Genomic DNA, 20,221 nt, shown 5'->3' on the forward strand with positions numbered 1-20,221 from the left:
TTCCTTTGGATCACGGTGATGAATTTTGTCACCGTGTCATTCTCTACAGAGTTCAGAAAACACCAAGACATGAGTTGCAACAGTTTCTATGGTTTCAGTCTGCCATTCATAAAACAAAAACCTCTAAATCTCAATATTACTTGCATCCTGGAAAAGATCATTGTCTCCTTGTTTTCATTGGATGGTAGATGTACCAGGGTCCACGCTCACATCAAAACTCACAGCCCATCAACTACAAATCCTGCATTCCAGCATTCCATCCTACAACCCTAAGCTGCGTAGGATACGACTTTTACATTTCTGTAGTAGTCATTGGGGCACATCACACAGCCTGGCTCAAAGCCTCAGACCTTCAAGTGAATCTGCATGACAGGTTGGCCGATGCTCCCTAACTGGGAGATAGTTTGCTTGGTGGAAAACTAGAGGTTTGAATGTTGCTGCTTACAGGGGGATTTTACAGCCATACATAAGCTCTCCGCTCATCCTATGGATCAGTATTTGCCTTATCACAGATCTAATAATTCTTCATTTATTGCAAGCCATTTGGTTATCAATTCTTTTCAACTGTATGATCTTCGGAGGAGCTTTACTCCTATAAGGACCGCTTCTGTGAGAACCCAGCCGCCTTCTTTCCTCACAAGCAACGTTCAAGGAAGTGTAAACTGCCATCAACTACCCAGCTTCCTCCGCTTGAACCAAATCCAACTTTTTGACCTTCTACCGGTAGGGGGCGGCTAACCAGTTTCTTCCCAGCATGACAGCATCACAACAGACTCTTGTGTTCTCAAAATAATTTCTCAGGAATACTCCCTCAATTTCCTTCCAAACCATCCTCAAGGGTATCTTCCGCCTCCATCCAACATTTTGCATCTTCATATGCCTCAATTGACACTGCCATAAAAGAGATCCCCAAGCAGTTTTGATATCCATCCTATTCTTGACCTTTGTCCCCGGATTGCATACCTCAAGAGGGAACAATTTCACAGAATTTCACTTCTACCAATTCTTTCTCTTTTTTCATATTCCTATTCATCATTCCCATTGCAGATTTTTGAGATTTCAATTCCTCGACAAACATTATCAATACAATGTTCTACTTTCGGCCTCTCATCGGCAACACATGTATTCACAAAGTGATTAGCAGTAGCAGCCGAACTCGGAAGATATCATTGAATGGTATTTCCTTACTTGGACGGCTGGCTCCTTGTTGCACAAACCAGGGAGCAATTTCTTCTTACACTGCACTATTTACAAGCGCTAGCTTTCATTATAAATTTTGACAACTTGAACCTCCAACTGATGAATTGCCTCACATATATTGGGGCTCAACTAGACATGGTCTCTGCCAGACCCTCTCGACTGGAATAGCGTCATCAAGCAATCATCACCCCTGCGAATCTAATGGGACAAGCGTCTGCTCTTCCAGCACAGAGTTCTATACCTCTTAGGTCACATGGCTGTATACCTTGATCTAGTTCCTTATGCCAGGTTCCACATGCGACCCCTGCAATGGCACCTCAAACTCAACTGGACTCTGAGCATTCAGCCATTGGTAAAATTTGATTCTGCTGCCACCCAAGGTAAAAGCTTCTCTTTCTTGGAGGGTCCACTCTCTGTGCCTCAAACAAGGAGATCCTTTTCAGTCTCCATCTCCTCTGCTCATCATTACCACAGATGCTTCAACCAAGGGTTGGAGAGCATACCTCATTCACTTTCAGACTCAATGTCACTGATCAGACAGAGATATCAGTTCTCAATCTTCTGGAACTTCGAGCAATTTACTATGCACTTCGAGCATTCAGTCCATGGATTCTTAACACCAGACTATTGATTCAAACTAACATCCAGGTAGTAATATTCTACCTGCATAAACAAGCAGGCTCACGATCCTTACCCCTGTCCAGAGAAGCCTACTGTTTATGGACCTTTGCTCTCTCTCTCTTCCGACATGCAAGTGGTATACATTCCAAGAAAGTGGAGCATCATTACAGATTCCCACAAACTCAATCCACACAAATTTCAAAAATGTGGCACTCCCACAATAGTTCTCTTCACTTCTGCAATCAATACTCAGTATACCCAGTATTGCTCCCTACAACCTACCTCTCATGCAGTCACTTCAGGTGCTTTTTCAGTTCCATGGAATCTCAATCTGCTCTACAGTTTCCCACTGATTCTGTTAATTCCCCCTCCCCTTTTTCTGTTAAGGGATCATCTGTCTCTTCTATCCCAGCAAAACGGTCACCTGTTACATCACACTCTTCGCAGTCTCATCCTCACTGCATGGAGATTGAACGGGCTCTCAGTCCCTGCTGAGAGCCCAGTCTCTTCACCAGTAAAGCAGGTTTTCTGAGCAGCAGGGAGACCATCTACAAGAAAATAATCTGGGTCAAAGTGGAAGCATTTTTTCCATATGGGCAATCTCACAAGCTCCAGATCAGTTCTGTTGCTTGCTTGATCGCATTTTATCCTACTTGCTCCACTTATCAGCATCAAGATTTCAACACCAATTCTGTACGACTCAGTCTTTCAGCCATTTCTGCGTACCATTCCTTGCTGGATGGGAAACCAAGCTCACATGTTTTTGAACCTTTGGAGTCTGCTACATGACTCTTTCTTACTTATACATTCCAAGAAAGTGGAGCATCATTACAGATTCCCACAAACTCAATCCGCACAAATTTCAAAAATGTGGCACTCCCACAATAGTTCTCTTCACTTCTGCAATCAATACTCAGTATACCCAGTATTGCTCCCTACAACCTACCTCTCATGCAGTCACTACAGGTGCTTTTTCAGTTCCATGGAATCTCAATCTGCTCTACAGTTTCCCACCGATTCCGTTAATTCCCCCTCCCCTTTTTCTGTTAAGGGATCATCTGTCTCTTCTATCCCAGCAAAACGGTCACCTGTTACATCACACTCTTCGCAGTCTCATCCTCATTGCATGGAGATTGAACGGGCTCTCAGTCCCTGCTGAGAGCCCAGTCTCTTCACCAGTAAAGCAGGTTTTCTGAGCAGCAGGGAGACCATCTACAAGAAAATAATCTGGGTCAAAGTGGAAGCATTTTTTCCATACGGGCAATCTCACAAGCTCCAGATCAGTTCTGTTGCTTGCTTGATCGCATTTTATCCTACTTGCTCCACTTATCAGCATCAAGATTTCAACACCAATTCTGTACGACTCAGTCTTTCAGCCATTTCTGCGTACCATTCCTTGCTGGATGGGAAACCAAGCTCACATGTTTTTGAACCTTTGGAGTCTGCTACATGACTCTTTCTTACTTATACATTCCAAGAAAGTGGAGCATCATTACAGATTCCCACAAACTCAATCCGCACAAATTTCAAAAATGTGGCACTCCCACAATAGTTCTCTTCACTTCTGCAATCAATACTCAGTATACCCAGTATTGCTCCCTACAACCTACCTCTCATGCAGTCACTACAGGTGCTTTTTCAGTTCCATGGAATCTCAATCTGCTCTACAGTTTCCCACCGATTCCGTTAATTCCCCCTCCCCTTTTTCTGTTAAGGGATCATCTGTCTCTTCTATCCCAGCAAAACGGTCACCTGTTACATCACACTCTTCGCAGTCTCATCCTCATTGCATGGAGATTGAACGGGCTCTCAGTCCCTGCTGAGAGCCCAGTCTCTTCACCAGTAAAGCAGGTTTTCTGAGCAGCAGGGAGACCATCTACAAGAAAATAATCTGGGTCAAAGTGGAAGCATTTTTTCCATACGGGCAATCTCACAAGCTCCAGATCAGTTCTGTTGCTTGCTTGATCGCATTTTATCCTACTTGCTCCACTTATCAGCATCAAGATTTCAACACCAATTCTGTACGACTCAGTCTTTCAGCCATTTCTGCGTACCATTCCTTGCTGGATGGGAAACCAAGCTCACATGTTTTTGAACCTTTGGAGTCTGCTACATGACTCTTTCTTACTTAGAAAACAGCATTTCTAGTAACTTACATCAACCGAAGAGTTAGCGAATTGCAATTGTTAGTCCTTTATTCTCCATACTTTCAGTTTTTTCCTAATAAAGTGCTGCTGTGCACTTCTCCAAAGCTTCTTCCAAAAGTAGCAACAGACTTCCATATCAATCAGTCTCTATTGTTTTTCCTCCTCTACATCTTTCTTCAGCAGAATAAAGTCTTTACTCACTAGACTGTAGGAGAGCACGTATGTTTTACCTAGACAACACTGCTTCTATCCGTACTACAAATCAACTTTTTGTCTCCCTCAATTCGCCTACTCAAGGAAATGAATGAAGTCTCTACATGGACTATATCGTCATTGGATGCTCCTGCATCTTTCTTTCTTTTGCTATGCCAGTGTTCGTATATTTCTTCCAGTGCAGATTAGACCACATCAAGTACGTGCTACAGCTTCATCAATTGCAAATTTAAGATCAATCCCAATTCAGCATGTCTGCAGAGCAGCAATTTGGTCCTCTGTTCATGCTCTCACTAAACATTATTGTTGGGATTAGAGAATGACACGGTGACAAAATTCATCACCGTTCCCGTCCCTGCGGATAACCCCGGGAAATAATCCCATGTCATTTTCTAATGTCTATTTCAACCTCGGTCCTTCTACACCAGCATTCTTCAAAGCAAAGCTTGCGGGTCAGTGGTTGTGGCCATTCATACTCTGATTCTTATGTGAGCCAAGGATAATGAAGCCATTGTGACATCACTGATGTGATTGGCTCTTAGGCACTGGTGGAATGAGGCATTATGACATCACAATATCTGCTCTGGATACCAGAGACTATCATTCTGTAGTGTCTGTTTCAACCTCGGTCCTTCTACACCAGCATTCTTCAAAGCAAAGCTTGCGGGTCAGTGGTTGTGCCCAATTATACTCTGATTCTTCCTCTCTCTTTAAAGAATGACATGAAGATGGTTTCCCACGGTTATCCGCGGGGATGGGAACGGTGATGAATTTTGTCACCGTGTCATTCTCTAGTTGGGATCTTATTTCAGCACCAGATGCAGTTGGACACAAAGTCTTCCAAAATTTGTTTACACTGTAAGTTTATTTCCTCCACCCATCTCAGTACTAAGCTTGGGACTCTTCAGCAAGTGTGCCTTCATTTCTCCTGCTTGTCTTTGGAGAAAGTGAAGTTGCTTACCTGTAACAGGTGTTCTCCGCCTGCTATCCCCTCTTATCTGATAGTTCTATAAGCTAGTGACATAACTGACAGTTGGAAGGCAGAGTCCCAGAGGCAAGGTAGTCCACACATGCTCAGAAGGAAAAAAAAAAAGTACTGAATCTAGGGGAGGGCACCGGCACTTAGGTTAGAGGACTTCACCAAGTGTGGCTGCATTCCCCTGCTGTCTACGGAGAACACTTGTTACAGATAAGCGACCCTACTTTTCTGAAGAACTTCTTGATTTTTGGATAAAAAGGAGCAGTGACTTATTTTTTCACCCAGAACATAGAATCCAGTTTTTGTGAGAGTACTGAAGAGTTGACTGCATTTCAGCACTGGCTGCCTCTTTCCTCGATGTGGTTTGCTTGATTGGTTTACTTTGTGCCCTCTTTAAATCTTTCAGTGGAATACCGGAAACTCGCAAATCTGGGTTTGAAACCATGAGCTCAGTGGCTTTGCTAACGCCCGAGAGCTTTGCTGAACATCGCAGTGGCTTGAGGGACGAGGAAACACGAGGTAAGTGCAAGCTGGTAGGAAGTTTTGGGCAATGGCTGTTTGTTAATAAAGTGCACCGTTTTTGCCAGTGGCGCAGTGCAACTGATTTGTTATTCTTTCCTTACCAAGGTGTTGGTGTTCCAGAAGATGAAGCCTACATCCCCACATACCTGGAGGCTTTTCCTCCGCTCCCGGAAAAAGGAGCACCAGGAGAAAAATACAGTGAACCCGTAGGAATGTGGAGCAAGATCCGGCCAATCAAATCTTCTGTCATCACCCAAGTGAGTAAGGAGGAGTAGACAGAAGGAGGGATCTGGACTGTAGGGAAGGTGCGGTTTATTGTGCTTAGAAGCGAATTTGTAGCGGTATCTCTTTGGATTCAGTAATTGGTATCTGTCGAGAAGTAGCTGAGTGAATCTTGGGTTCATAACATTTTGTAAAATAGCCATAACAAATATAGGAGGTAGTTGAGGTTAGTTTTTCAGACAAATCTCTTCTCGTGTATAACTAAAACTTCTTAACAAAGCTGAACACCATTACATATTTCAATAATATCACCAGAAATTGGAAAGATTACACCAGACTCAATTACACTTTCTGGTGGAACTCGTTATGTCACATATACAAAATGGAAAGAATAATTGCCATACAAAAAGGGAACTATAATAATTTTAAAAAGATATGGGGGCCATTGATAACATATTGTAATGATTAGACACCTTTTTACACTAAAAGTATAATTATAATTTTAGGAAAGGGGGGATATATAGTTATATTATTGGTTAAATCAATGTTTTTTCAAGTTATTATATGTGAGAAATGTTTGTTTTATAATATTTGTGGAAAGGGTGGGTGGGAAAGGGAATTAATTTATATATTGTAGATGATACTAGGAAAGAATTTCAAGTGATGTGTATGACTCAATTGATGTTTTATTGTACACTTGATGTAAGATTAAAAAAAAATGAATAAAGAATTGGAAAAATAAATAATAATAAAGGTAATTTCTAACTTGCTAATTTAGAATGCCAAGAAAAATAATTAAAATCACAGCCTTTACAGTCTCTGACTAGGAAAGGGGCCAACTTTAGTCAGAGTTCTTGGGCATAGAAGCAACTCTGGGATCAGGCATGCAATAATTATTACACTTTGCTCTAGCCATCTGAACATAGTCTTTCAGACTGTGAGCATCATAAAGCAGCCTAGAGACAAGAAACCGAGTGTATAGGAAGGAAATAGTGTACAGAACCTAGTCAGTACTCAGAGTAATCTTTGGGTATTCCTGATAAGTAATGACATCCTTGTGTGGCAACATAGAAGCAAAATGCATTTAGGCCAGGCCTGCACAACTCAAAAATGATCCGGGGCCGAAACGAAGTTGGAAAATGTAGCAGGGGCCGCAGATAATGGCCACAGCTCAAGGCACCCGGAAGTACGCGGATGTTGCTGTGATGACATCGCACGCATGTATGACATTATCATGTTGACATCCACACATGCGCAGAGGCCTTCCAGACGTGGGTGCCAGCAGGGAACAGGGCAGGAGTGAAGAAGAGGCACTGGCGGCGGCTGATTGCCTACAGCAGTGTTTCTCAATTACTTCAAGCTAAGTACCCCCAACCACAGACCTCCCAAGCTCTGCCCCAGATCCTGTCCCCTTTACTAATTGTAATGCAATTTTTTCCTTTCATTTTTCATATACACACAGCAGATATAAATTCTCAAAACTGACACATTTTGATCACTAAATTGAAAAGAAAATACATTTTCCTACCTTTGTTGTCTGGTGATTTATTTAGTTTCTGGTTGGACTCCTTCTGACTGTGCATCCAACATTTCTTTCACAATCCAGCCCCATCTCCTTTGGATCCAGGTCTCTTATCTCTTTTCCCTCTGCTTACCCTCCTCAGATCCAATGTCAGTTCTCCTATGTACCTACCACCACCTTTGTTCCAGGTCTCCCGCTCTCTCCCTCCTCTGTTATGACCTTCCATCTCTCTGTTCTTCCTCAGGGTATATCCCCCTCTGTCTCTTCTGTCTGCACCTCCCATAGTCCAGCATCTGCCTCCTGTCTTTTCCCTTTGGTCCAGGCCTCTCTCTCTGTCTTTCTTTTGCTTACAACTCCCTTCTCCCTCATGTCCAGCATTTGTTCTCCTTTCTTCCAGGTCTTTCTCTACCTCTCTCTCTCTCCTTCCTTCCTTCCTCCCTCCCTCCCTAGTAACCTGATCAGCAACTTTGGTGATACAATGTTTCCCAGCCATACTGTGGTGCAGAACTTACACCTGGAAGAAAAAAAAAAGAAAGGGCACAAAAATCCTACCAAAGTAATGCCCTGTTCCAGAGGCAGACAGTAGGGGACTAGAGGTCGGCCTGCCAGAAACTCTCTTTAGTGCTGATCCTCTACAACAGGGGTGCCCACACTTTTTGGGCTTGCGAGCTACTTTTAAAATGACCAAGTCAAAATGATCTACCAACAATAAAATTTAAAAAAAACACAACGCACACTGTACGCTTAGAAAATGTTAATTATCATTCCTATTCCAGGGTTTTTCAAAGAGGTCAAAGCAGATGACTCTATGCACTATCACCTCAGTAACAACCATACAAAAATAGACAAATATACCCCCCTCCCTTTTTACTAAACCACGATAGCAGTTTTTAGAGCGCAGGGAGCTTTGCTGAATGCCCAGCGCTGCTCTCGATGCTCATAGGCTCCCTGTGCTAAAAAACTCTATTGCGGTTTAGTAAAAGGGGACCTTAGTGTAAAATATAGACAGCAGATATAAATTGAGACACATTTCGATCACTAAATTTAAAATAAAATCATTTTTCCTACCTTGTCTGGTGATTTCATGAGTCTCTGGTTGCACTTTCTTCTTCTAACTGTGCATCCAGTCTTTCTTCCCTTCTTTCAGCCTGTATGCTTCCTCTCCTCCACACCTCATTCCCTCCCCCAACTTTTCCTTCCTCTCCCCTGCCCTTTCTTTCTCTCTGCCTCCCTTTCCTTTTTTTCTGTTTCTCTTCTTTCCTTCTGTCTCCCTGCCTGCCCTTTTTCTTTCTTTCTTTCTCCCTGCCCTCCCCCAAGACACTGCCACTGCCATCGGGGACCCAAACTGCCATCGGGGACCAGGACCCAAACCGCCACCAATAACAGGCCCGAAAGCCGACGCCAATAACACGCCCAAAAGCCGACGCCGCCCCAACCTCTCCCTGCTTCGGCCGACCAGCATCGCGAGGAACTGTTGGGGGAAATGCTGCCGGGTCCTGCCTTCGCGGAAACAGAAAGTAGGCAGGACCCGGCAGCAAGAAGAGGAAATGCTTCACTAACATGTCTCCCGCCTTAGCCCGTAGCGAACGCTTGCTTCAGGGCTCTCAACATGTGCGTGCAGGCTTCCCTTCTCCCCCCTCTCCCCCTCCCCGGGCATAACTTCCGGTTTCAGAGGGAAGAGAAGCCTGCACGCACACGTTAGAGCCCGGAGCATAAGTTCGCTAGGGGCTGAAATCTCCAAGCCGGTTTTTTTGGGGTTTTTTTTAATGTTCAGCAGCGGCAGATGACAGCTGGGCGGACCGCCCAGCTAAAAGGCCCTAGGGAGAACACTGGAGAGGAAGGCTGATCGGCCCGTAGATCAGGACGGCAAAACGAGTGCGATCGACTCGAGTTGCCTTCCTGAGCTACTGGTCGATCGCGATCGACGCGTTGGGCACCCCTGCTCTACAACCTCTCTTTTGGAATCAGGCTTACAGAGGATTAGACACTAGGCCAGCATTCCTCCCCTCAAGGGTCACCTGTGGAGTCTGATCTCTTAAGAAAGTCCTCAGAGTTCAGTGGACAGTGTTTTAAAATAGGCTGTTTTCCAGCATGTTGAATAACAATTTTATCCAGATTGGAATCATTTTACTCATGTAGACAAATGTTTATTCTTATAATATTGGGATGGGAGCAAGACATGATTAGTCTTTAGAGAGGGAAAGCTAAAGTGGACTGTGAGAACAACCATGCATGCTCAGACTTCTAGTTTTAGAGCTCTGGCAGAGCAGACTCAGCCTCATCCCATTGCCTACTTGAATGGGTGTAGCGATCTTGCTTGTCCAAGAAGCAGCAGCAGAGGTGACAGAGACAAGCTATTGCATATAGGAATTTGAGAAAATCTTGGACAAGTACATAAGATCTCGGGGGTGGGAGTGGGGAAGAAGGGAGTGAATATGAAGCCTGAAATGGGCACAGAAAATCCTCAGTAGCAATGGTTAAAGTTGAAGAAAAGGTAGAATTTGCATTTTTGAAGTAGGAAGGTAGAGTAGAGGAAACGGGATGGATCTGGAGGTTTTTAGCACTTAGTATTTTTATCTTTGCATTATAACTCTCCAAGCTTCTCCAGCCTCAGCTGGAGGGGAGGGGGTAAAGGGTTGGGGGTCTTGAAGTGCTAGATCTAGGTTGTGTCCTGTAGAGCTAATCACTGTTTTTGGTTTTGTACTTGACCAGGTGTTTCACGTCCCTCTGGAAGAGCGTCGGTACAAGGACAACAGCCAGTTTGGAGAGGGGGAGGAAGCAAAGGTTTGCCTGGACATCATGCAAAGAACAGGTGCTCATATTGAGCTCTCTCTGGCCAAGGACCAGGGGCTCTCAATCATGGTGACTGGCAAACTGGACTCCGTCATGAAAGCTCGGAAGGAAATCGTCGCTCGACTTCAGACCCAGGTGGGTTCCTCCATCAGAGTGGAGCTGTAAACAATGTGTTTATTCATGTACTCCTTGTAAGTGTGACTACTCTGGGACTCCCAGATCAGATCTGTCCACCAGGTATTTTTTAAAAAATTCAATAAAATACATGGGATACTGTAACATAGCAGTAAGGTATTGGCAAGATGTTCTATCCTAATTTACTGAATGTCATTAAAGAAAATAATGACCTTTATCATTGAAGAACTGCATTGACCATTTGTGGTGGGATGGCAGAATTCATGTATTAGTGAATTAAAAAGCGGTCAAAGACTGAGTTATGTTGTTCCCCTCCCCCCTTTTTTTTTTGTAACCAACCTTCCCTCCAAGGCTTCAGCTACTGTCACCATCCCCAAGGAGCACCATCGGTTTGTGATTGGCAAAAACGGAGAGAAATTACAAGAGCTGGAACTGAAAACTGCCACGAAGATCAATATCCCTCGGCCTGAGGACCCCAGTAACCAGATCAAGATCACTGGCACTAAGGAAGGTATTGAAAAAGCTCGGCATGAAATCTTGCTCATCTCTGCGGAACAGGTAATGAGACTGTTGTTTGAGGGAATGGAAGGTAGTAAACCTGGATGCATTCTAAAAGGAGAGGTTTATTCAAGCCTTCTGTTCTACTTATTCCTCCATCCCATAGGATAAGCGTGCTGTGGAGCGGATCAGCTTGGAGAAAGCCTTTCACCCTTTCATTGCAGGAGCCTTCAATAAGGTAGTGCAAGAGATCATGCAGGAGAGCGGGGCCCGCATTAACATCCCACCGCCCAGCGTCAGCAAGGATGAGATCATCATTACAGGAGAGAAAGAACCTGTTGCTCAAGCCCTGCTGCGTATTCGCAAGATTTATGAAGACAAGGTCAGGCCATGGGGGTGAAATTTTGCCCAAATGGGATGGAGTTGGGGTGGTGTGAAGCCTAGGGCCAAGCTCGGGTTGCCACAGACTCAAGGAAAAAACATGCGTTTGGGGTAAGGGGGTGATTGGTGGTGGAAAAAATGAAAGGAGGGAGGCTGAAGTTGGTGGGAATGGAAACTTAGGTACATCATTTGTTGGTACCTTTGCAAATTATAGAATGTTATTCTCCCCCTCTTTAAACTGAAACAGTTTCTTCTCTACAAGCTTGTTTCTTCCTCCTTTTCTCTCATCAGAAACGCAAGACCACAACCATCTCGGTGGAAGTGAAGAAGTCCCAGCACAAGTATATTATTGGGCCAAAGGGGAATACTCTACAGGAGATTCTTGACACAACAGGAGTCTCTGTGGAGATGCCCCCTCTGGATAGCAGCTCTGAGACTATCATACTGCGGGGAGAACCTGACAAACTGGGCCCAGCTCTGACTCAGGTCTATGCAAAGGTGAGGTGGCAGAGAACTGAGGAGTGTACGGCCGTTTAATGGTGTCTGGTAGTGAGAGGGGGTAAAATGGGAATACTGGGAACATAGCTAGCCTATAAAAAAGGAATACACAGCTGCAGTAAAATGAATCGTTGTGCCATAATTCCTTCAGGCAAAGAGTGTGATGGTAGCTGAAGTAACGGCTCCAGCCTGGCTACATCGTTTCATCATTGGAAAGAAAGGACAAAATATTGGACGGATTACTCAGCAACTGCCCAAGGTAAGAAATTACTGAAGAGCTCATTCTACTGCTACTATCAGGTTGATGACAGAAACTGAATGTCCACCAGCTAGTACAGTCAGAAGTATCCCCACTGTGGTGTTATGTAGATATTGGAAGTTGCTGGAATGGAGCTGCAGAATCCTGCGCTTTGCCTCATTAGTTTCAGTTCAGAAGTTGAAAAGGATAGGTTGCTTGCCCTTGTACTTAGGCTACCACTTTTGATCGACAGCTTCTTGCCTGGCTTCACAGGTTCACATTGAGTTCACAGATGGAGATGAGCGCATCAGTCTGGAAGGTCCCACAGAGGAGGTGGAGGTAGCACAGACTCAGATTCAGGAGATCATCAGGGACCTGGTGAGTGCTGTAGCATGGCCTCAACTACTGCTGGTTTGTTGGGCCAGGGCTCCTATTCTGTAAATTAGTCTGCTGACTGAAACTGTTGCTGCTTGGTTAAAATCTTAAAGTTAGTATTTTGGATTAAATACAAAGTCATTGGTTTTTCACCTTTTCTTAGAAGATAGAGGAAAAATACATCTACCAGTACAATTTTTTTAGAGCAGCTTTAGAAAACTGCAAGTGTCCGAGACCCTTCTGCAATAGATGGGGTGAAGACTGGGAAATGCAAGGTGCTGGAAATGTTTGTGTGTCCTGGCTTTAGCAGCTGGCCCACAGTATGACCTCAAGCCTTGACATGGAGCTTTGGGTGACATCATAGGTGTGCATGAGGGGGGTTCACCTCCCCCATCTCCCATACTGCCTCAGACACTGAGAAAGGGAGTTAATTCTGAAATGCAGCCCTGAATGCTGCACTGAAGCTGCTACCGAGAACACCTCCCATTCCATTTGCCCCTCTCTAGTTCGGCCCGGCTAAATGTATATCATCCAGAGGCACTCCCAGCCACTCAAGGTAAGAGAGATGGTCCTAAGGTCACCAATCCAGCTCCTGTTGGGTTCTCCCAAGTCTTGAGGTTCCTCTTTCTGTACTGTTGTGTCTTGGCTCTTTGGCTGGACTGCTGCTGCATTTAATAAAACACCCCAAACTCTATTCTCACTGTGATGTCAGAGGCACTGTGACATCAGCTCAGTTGAGCATGGGAAATCTTGTCCTAAGTGGGTAGAGAAGCAGCTTTTGTGTAGGGGGCCATTTGTCTCATGGATATGCATTTTGTGTGTGATTGGGACCTTACGATGCTAGAACAGCCTTACAGTGAGCACATCCAAGTGTGCAATTCTGTGTGTTCTCAGAGTCCCTGGAAAGCAGAACCTCCTCTCGGTAGACACTTAACAATCCTCTTATTTATCGTCCCTCCAGACTGGCACATAACTGATGGGTTATAACGCACCTCTATCAGCAGGTGGAGACTGAGACACTAAATTTGGGTTGAAGTATATAAGTAGGCTGTGCAGTCCCTAGTACAATCGGTCTGTTCTCAGTCTCCAGCAGATGGAGGTGGTAAGCCTGTGCAGTCTTTCCCTGGTTTAGTGTAGGGCTGTTGGATTTTGGTTAGTGGCCTTCTGGTTCCTGTTTGTGGTGTTGGATTGAGCTTGGGGGACCCTTTCGGGGGGGTCCATCTGATCTCAGGGGTGCCACATTCATCTGGTCGAGTCCCCCACCCACTTTTTCCCTCACCTCCCCCAATTTTTTTACTTTAGAGGTGTCTCAGCTGTAAGCCAGCATTCAGGCAAGGCATATAGCTTTGAGAGCCAGTGAGGTCTGTTCAATTTAAATTAAAGTTCTATTTAAAAAAAAAAAAATTCTTGAGGCAGTGTCAGTCTGAAGGGAAGCTTTCAATTAGCCTTAATTAGTTGTTGTTGCTAACCAGCACATTGTTTGTTTTTTTCTCAAATACAGTTTTCGCAATGAGCACTTTTAAGCAGAAAAAGTGCTCATTGTGTTCAGGCACGCGGTTGATGCAGCCGGCGTGTGCCTTGGTAGTGAGCTCGCATGGGTTTCTTCCACGGGGGTCTATGATTTTTCAGGGGGGGGGGATTTTAATGAAGATTTGGACCCTTTGTTGGATCCCCAAGGTCCTCTCAGGGGGACGGTCCCCAAAGTCCTCTCGGGGGAACGGATGAGGCAGACATGTGTTTTCAGAGACGCCAGCTGGCAAGGATGTGTTGGTGCTGCGCATTTTCACCGGGAAGAACTGCAGGAGACTATTCTTCAGGTTTCATCAGTTTTTTCGCTCTGAGGAGGTTGTGAAAGACCCCCAGCATGTGGTGAACCCCCTGCTTCAGGGGATCTGGACGGCCTCCCATTCTTTTCCTATGCATCACCATATTCGGGATGTAGTACACGCGCAGTGGAAGACGCCGGATGCACCTTTTCGCATGGTTCGGCTTTATCCCATTCCTGATAGGAATAAGAATACCTTTAAGTCTCTTGTGGTTGATGCGGTGGTCTTGGCTATTGTGCATAAACATACGGTGCCAGTTGAAGGCGGTTCGGCCTTGCAGGACTCTCAGGATCGGAAGTTGGAGTCTCTTCTTAAGCAAAGATTTGACATAGCTGCCTTGATGGTCCAGGTGGTGATTTGTGGTAACCCAGGCTTGTTTCTGGTGGTCCAAGTGGGTCCTTGACAGAAAGTCTGAGGACTGGTCCTTGGTAGCTCAGTACCTGGCAAAGATTGAGCTCGGCACTTCTTATCTCTCGGATGCCAAATATGATCTGTTGTAGGCTTTGGCCAAGTCCACGGCTCTCAGAGTGGCTTCTCGTTGGGGTTGGTCAGCAGATGCGACGTCCAAGGCTAAGCTCGGTAAATTTCCTTTTCAAGGCACTTTCCTGTTGGGTAGGAGTTGGATAAGTTGGTTCAGGCCTTGACAGACTCTAAGGCAACCCTGTCTTCCTGAAGACCGTCCTCGCCTGACTTTGCAGGATGGCTTCACCCAGGGGGAGGCGTTTGTGTGATTTTCGTCAATACTGCCCTGGTCGGGGGAGGGGTTGACTTCTTTTTCTCCCAGGAGACGTCTCTTTTAGCGCATGCAGTCCTTTCGGGGTGCCCGCCGGGGAGGGTATTCGTGACTCCACCAGAGGCCTCTCCACCGCCCACCCGGCCCAATGACTCCTTGCAGGCCCTTCCCCTGGTGCTGGTGGGAGCCCGTTTGTGGGAGTTTTACCAGGGGTGGGCCGAGATCACAATGGATCAGTGGGTCCTGGAAGTGATTCGGGATGGCTATGCTCTGGAGTTTACCCGGCCTTTGCTGGATTGTTTCCTCTCTTCCTCTTATCAAGTGGCTTGGAAGAAGCGGGTTTTTTCTCAGACGATGCAGAGGTTGCACAACCTCAAAGCAGTGTTTCCAGTGCCTCCTCAGGAGTTTCTCACCGGCAGGTATTCCATTTATTTTGTGGTGCCCAAGAGAGAAGTGTCTTTTCAGCCCATTTTAGATCTGAAAGGTATCAACAGGGTGCTCCGGGTTCAGTCTTTTCACATGGAGATCCTGAGATCCGTCATTCTTGCTGTCCAGCCGGGGGAATTTCTAACTTCGCTTGACCTGACGGAGGCCTACCTGCATATTCTGATTCAGACCTTCCATCAGCGGTTCTTTCACTTAGTGATTTTGGGAAAGTACTATCAGTTTTGTGCACTTCCTTTTGGTCTGGCTACTGCTCCACAGACTTTCACCAAGATTTTGGTGGTGGTGGTGGTGGCCTTGCGCAAGGAGTGCATTCTGGTTCATCCCTATCTCGACGACTGATTGATTCGAGCAAAGTCCTTTCAGGAAAGCTCCCGGGTTACTACTCGGGTTGTGGAGTCTGCAGTCGCTGGGATGGGTGGTCAACTTGTCCAAAAGCCAGTTGTCTTTGTATCGGCATCTGGCGTATCTGGGGATTCGCTTCGACACCAGCTTGGGGGGAAGACTCTTTCTTCCAGAGGCTTGAGTGTTCAAGTTGCAGTTTCAGATTCACTTTCTGATGGCTTGTTGTTGTCCTTGGGCACAGGATTTTCTCCAAGTCTTGGGGGGGGGGGTCGATGGTGGCCTCCCTGGCTGTGGTCAGGTGGGCTCGGGCTCACATGCGCCCCCTTCTGTATGCTATTCTTAGGTAGTGGTCGCCTCTGATGCACAATCTGGACTCTCCTGTTCCTCTTTGGGGGGTTGGTTTGTCGCAACCTCTGCTGGTGGCTCCGCTCTTCCAATCTGGTGCAGGGAGTGTGTCTAAATCAGCCTCAGTGAACAGTGCCATGGATTCCAGTCTCCTTGGTTGGGGAGCTCAATGTCTCGCTCGCTTGGCTTAGGGCAGCTAGTCTCTCGAGGAGCCGCCCTTCAAGTTTCAAGTTTATTTAGAATTTATTATACCGCCCACTCAAACCTTCTAGGTGGTGCACAAAAATGTCATAACAATATACCAATTAAAATATAATTGAATCTAAAACAAACCAAGGGAAAAAACAATTTAAGGACACAGACGAACGGGAACAGAAGGGAAGAAGGGATTGGAACTACAATTGATAGAAATTATAAGAATAGCAGCGTTTGGTTCGTCTAGCGTAGCTGGTGAACTGTGGGGACATTTTTATAGGTTCTTATTCTAATCAACATCCAACAGTATTTCTCTGTTAGTTGCTATTCTCCTTTTGGGAGTGATGTTGCTGTTTATAGTTCAGTTATTAGTTTCTTAGTTCTGCTTGGCTATTCATCAGACTGATTGTACTTGGGACTGCACAGCCAAAAGTTAGTGTCTCAGTCTCCACCTGCTGATGGAGGTGCGTTATAACCCATCAGCTCTGTGCCGGTCTGGAGGGACTAAAAGAAAGAAAATTAGCAGGTAAGAACCTAATTTCTCCTTCTACCACTCATTGACAGCTACCTTGTTCTGCCTTCCTCGCAGCTTGGCCGCATGGATTACACCGAAGTGATGATTGACCAGAGATTCCACCGACACCTGATTGGCAAGAATGGTGCAAACAGTACGTTTGTCAGACACTGTCTTGAAAGGGGGAAGGAAAAAAGGTGTAGGGCAGTTCTTACCAAACTGCTTGAGCCTGGCACCCCATTTCTCAGCTGAAAATCAGTCTTGTAAACCCAGTCTTAACTTTTTCTTCCATGCATGTTAACTTGTAACTCTGGCTGACATTTCTGCTGCAGCCCCCCCCCCTTCCAAAAATGCCCATGTAGGCTGAATTATAGTACCTCATTGACCTACAGTATATGGGTTGATGCCACTGTGGATGCCTTTTGTTTTCCTTGTTGGTGTAGTCATGACTCCAGATGAGGATTTTGTGATTTGGGGTTATGACCCACAGTTGAGGAATCATTGTTGCAGGAGGTAATAATGCACCAGGGCTAGAGTGTAAAGTTGAGAACCTGCAATTGACAATTTCCAGGGAAATGTAAAAGGTACTCTGTGGGACTCTATAAATTGGCAATTGCTGACACAGGCTATGCAATAGGACTTGTCTGCACATCTACTTTTGCTCTGCAGTCTAGGATTATATTGATTAAAACAGCTTGAGCAGTTCCTAGTAGCAGCAGTACATCATTCCTGGGCCTTCACTGCTGTGCTCTCCACCCTGCAGTTAACCGCATTAAGGAACAATATAAGGTGTCGGTCCGGATCCCTCCAGACAATGAGAAAAGCAACCTCATCCGCATTGAGGGGGACCCTCAGGGGGTGCAATTAGCCCGCAAGGAACTGTTGGAGATGGCAGCCAGGATGGTGAATATCTTCCTTTTTTTGTCTCTACTTTTGTTTCCTTAAGAATATTTCTAGATTTGAATTCATAAAAGTATTTATTTTGAGTTAAAACCTGCATTTCTTAGCATCCTTGCCATACCAGTCCAGAACCTGTGGGTAGTGCCTGTTGATCAGCCAATAGCGATGATCTTGAGTTCTCTCAGAAAACTAAAATAAAAAGGATTTGAGAAAGTCCTTTCTAATTCAGAGAAAAATTAATCTCTGCTCCCAGGTATTCCCATCACATTGCCAGATAAACTATGAAAAGATTAATTATCTTAGGACAAGCAGGCAGGATCTTCTCACATGTGGGTGGCATCATCCATGGAGGCCGGTATAGACAGTATTCAAAGTGAACTGTCACTTTAAGTTTTAAGAAACTACGACTGCCTGCATCGCGCATGCCCTAGTGCCTTCCTGCCCGAAGTAGGCTTGCGGTACCACAGTTCTTCGTTCTCTGCAGAGCGAAGAAGTGTGTTTCTGGACTTCGTCTGTTAGTGTGCCTTCGACCCACTCTTAGTTTCATTTTCTGGCCTTTAGCCATTTTTCTTGTTTTACCTGAAAAGTTTGGGCCTGAGTTTAATCTTGTGCTCAGTGTTCCACCTTACAAAAGTGCTTCATCAAGGCCCATTGCATTCAACAGGAGAAGCTCTTCAGCTCGGCCATCGAGACCACCAAATCTTCAGAGTTGTCACCATCAAAAACTCCTGAATCGACATTGACATCGGAAGAACGTATAGCATTGGAGAAGCCAGCTAAGAAGCCCAGCAAGTGTCAAAGGTCTCGACAGCATTGAGTCTCTTGATGCAGACCAAACACTGATGCCAACATTCTCCAGCTTCGCGGGTTGTCTCTCCTTCACAGTGTACATCCTCATCAAGGTCACCCTCATCGAGACAACTTGCTGTACCGAAGGTACTGACTGTTGAGCCATTGGTACTGATACATTCTCAGCAAGCGTTGCAGGTCTCTAAATAAAGCATCGAGTCCCTTGATGCATTCTGAACAACGATGCCATCATTCTTCAGCTTTGCAGGTTGCCTCAAGGTACCGATGTCAGCTCTTCATCCGAGCATTGGGCTACTTCTCATGGATCTTCTGAGAGGAATCATCATTCCCCATCTAGACAACAATCTACCTCCAGGCATTGATCTTTGCATCGAGGTTCTACCTCATTTCATCGACATCTTCCATCAAGACATTGATCCACTACCTTCACTACCTTGAAGCATCGACACCAAGGCATCATCAGTCCTGATCGCATCGATCTCATGCTTCGAAACGAAAAAGGGATACTCATCAATCCTTGTCATTGGTTTCATCGGATCGGTACTGAAGATGTCGTAAATTTTCCCAGAGACATCATTCTCCTTGACACATATCTCCAGGATTTTTCTCTGATTCATGAACTGACTAAAGTGTGCACTAATTTTATCTGACACTGAAAACGCCTCCCAGAAGATTTTCTTTAGAAGGACTTTCCTTTACCAGATATATTAGACGGATGGGCACAGCTCTACCTATCTTGCTGGAAGCTGACATTGGTCCAAGTGCTGAATACTTGGACACCTTGGCCTGTACTGAGCCTCCCAAATAGCTCCTCAAGTTACTGTTACATGACATTTTTAAAGAGACACTTTAAAAATTGGAAAACACCTTTATCACGGTAGCCTTAAAAAAATATTTCAGTATGAGTGCCTGCCTCAGCACCACCAGGGCATGAAGGCTGTACTGTGGATCATTTTGGACATCCCCTTTATCAAAATTTTATGCTGGCATGCAGGATCCTTTATTGCAGTGTTTATATGTCTTTGTATTTTTTTTTTTTTTTAATTTCTTTATTCTTTTTCAAACTTACATCAAGTGCACAAAAAGAACAACATGAAATACTATCGTATAACACTTGAACATCATACATTATATTCTTAATATGTAAATTAATAAAAAACCCTCCCCCCTCCCATCTTTCTATACAATCATTAAAACGAAAAATGATGCCTATTCACTACAAAAATCAACCATCGGTCTCCATATCTTTAAAAAAATTTTATAACTTTCTTTCTGTATTGCAATTGCTCTTTCCATCTTGTAAATATGACACAGGGAATTCCACCAAAACGTATAATTGAGATTACTATAATTTTTCCAGTTGTTAGTAATATATGTCTTTGTATTTAAAGTAACTGGTGACGAAATTGCCTGACTTTGAGCAATATATTCTGTCAAAGCATCTTATAGTTCCTCCCAGAGCTCATGGAAAATACCCCAGATTGGTTGTATTTGGAATGGCAACTCATGTTTCCTATAAATTTATCTCATGGTCTCAGTGTCAAGATGCCTAGAAAATATAAAGAGAACAGAATATTGATAGATACATGGAAAACGTTACGTTATGTCAGTAATTTAACTCCTAACCCAATACACAAATCAACAAGTCAATCTTTAGGGCTAAACTCCAAGATTCAAATTGGCGGATTCAAAATCGTAAGGAAGCATTGGATTTTTGCAGGTATACGGACTATAGGTGATGTTTGTTTTTGGGGTTTTTTTTCAA

At 44.8% G+C, this 20,221-nt stretch overlaps 1 protein-coding gene across 1 annotated transcript in view; it reads left to right on the forward strand.

The window, feature by feature from the left end:
- The window catches only part of LOC117350292 (vigilin-like), a 70,444-nt gene that overhangs the window by 16,387 nt on the left and 33,836 nt on the right, over positions 1 to 20,221 (forward strand). Inside the window, exons 3-12 of the mRNA XM_033924527.1 lie at positions 5,567 to 5,679; positions 5,788 to 5,939; positions 10,139 to 10,354; positions 10,706 to 10,912; positions 11,019 to 11,234; positions 11,525 to 11,731; positions 11,883 to 11,990; positions 12,243 to 12,347; positions 16,822 to 16,900; positions 17,510 to 17,649. Coding sequence (XP_033780418.1) covers positions 5,604 to 5,679; positions 5,788 to 5,939; positions 10,139 to 10,354; positions 10,706 to 10,912; positions 11,019 to 11,234; positions 11,525 to 11,731; positions 11,883 to 11,990; positions 12,243 to 12,347; positions 16,822 to 16,900; positions 17,510 to 17,649 — 1,506 coding nt within the window. The 5' untranslated portion in view covers positions 5,567 to 5,603. The remainder of the gene's footprint in view (positions 1 to 5,566; positions 5,680 to 5,787; positions 5,940 to 10,138; positions 10,355 to 10,705; positions 10,913 to 11,018; positions 11,235 to 11,524; positions 11,732 to 11,882; positions 11,991 to 12,242; positions 12,348 to 16,821; positions 16,901 to 17,509; positions 17,650 to 20,221) is intronic.

The sequence above is a fragment of the Geotrypetes seraphini genome, chromosome 16, assembly GCF_902459505.1.
Source record: "Geotrypetes seraphini chromosome 16, aGeoSer1.1, whole genome shotgun sequence".
Lineage (NCBI taxonomy): Eukaryota > Metazoa > Chordata > Amphibia > Gymnophiona > Dermophiidae > Geotrypetes > Geotrypetes seraphini.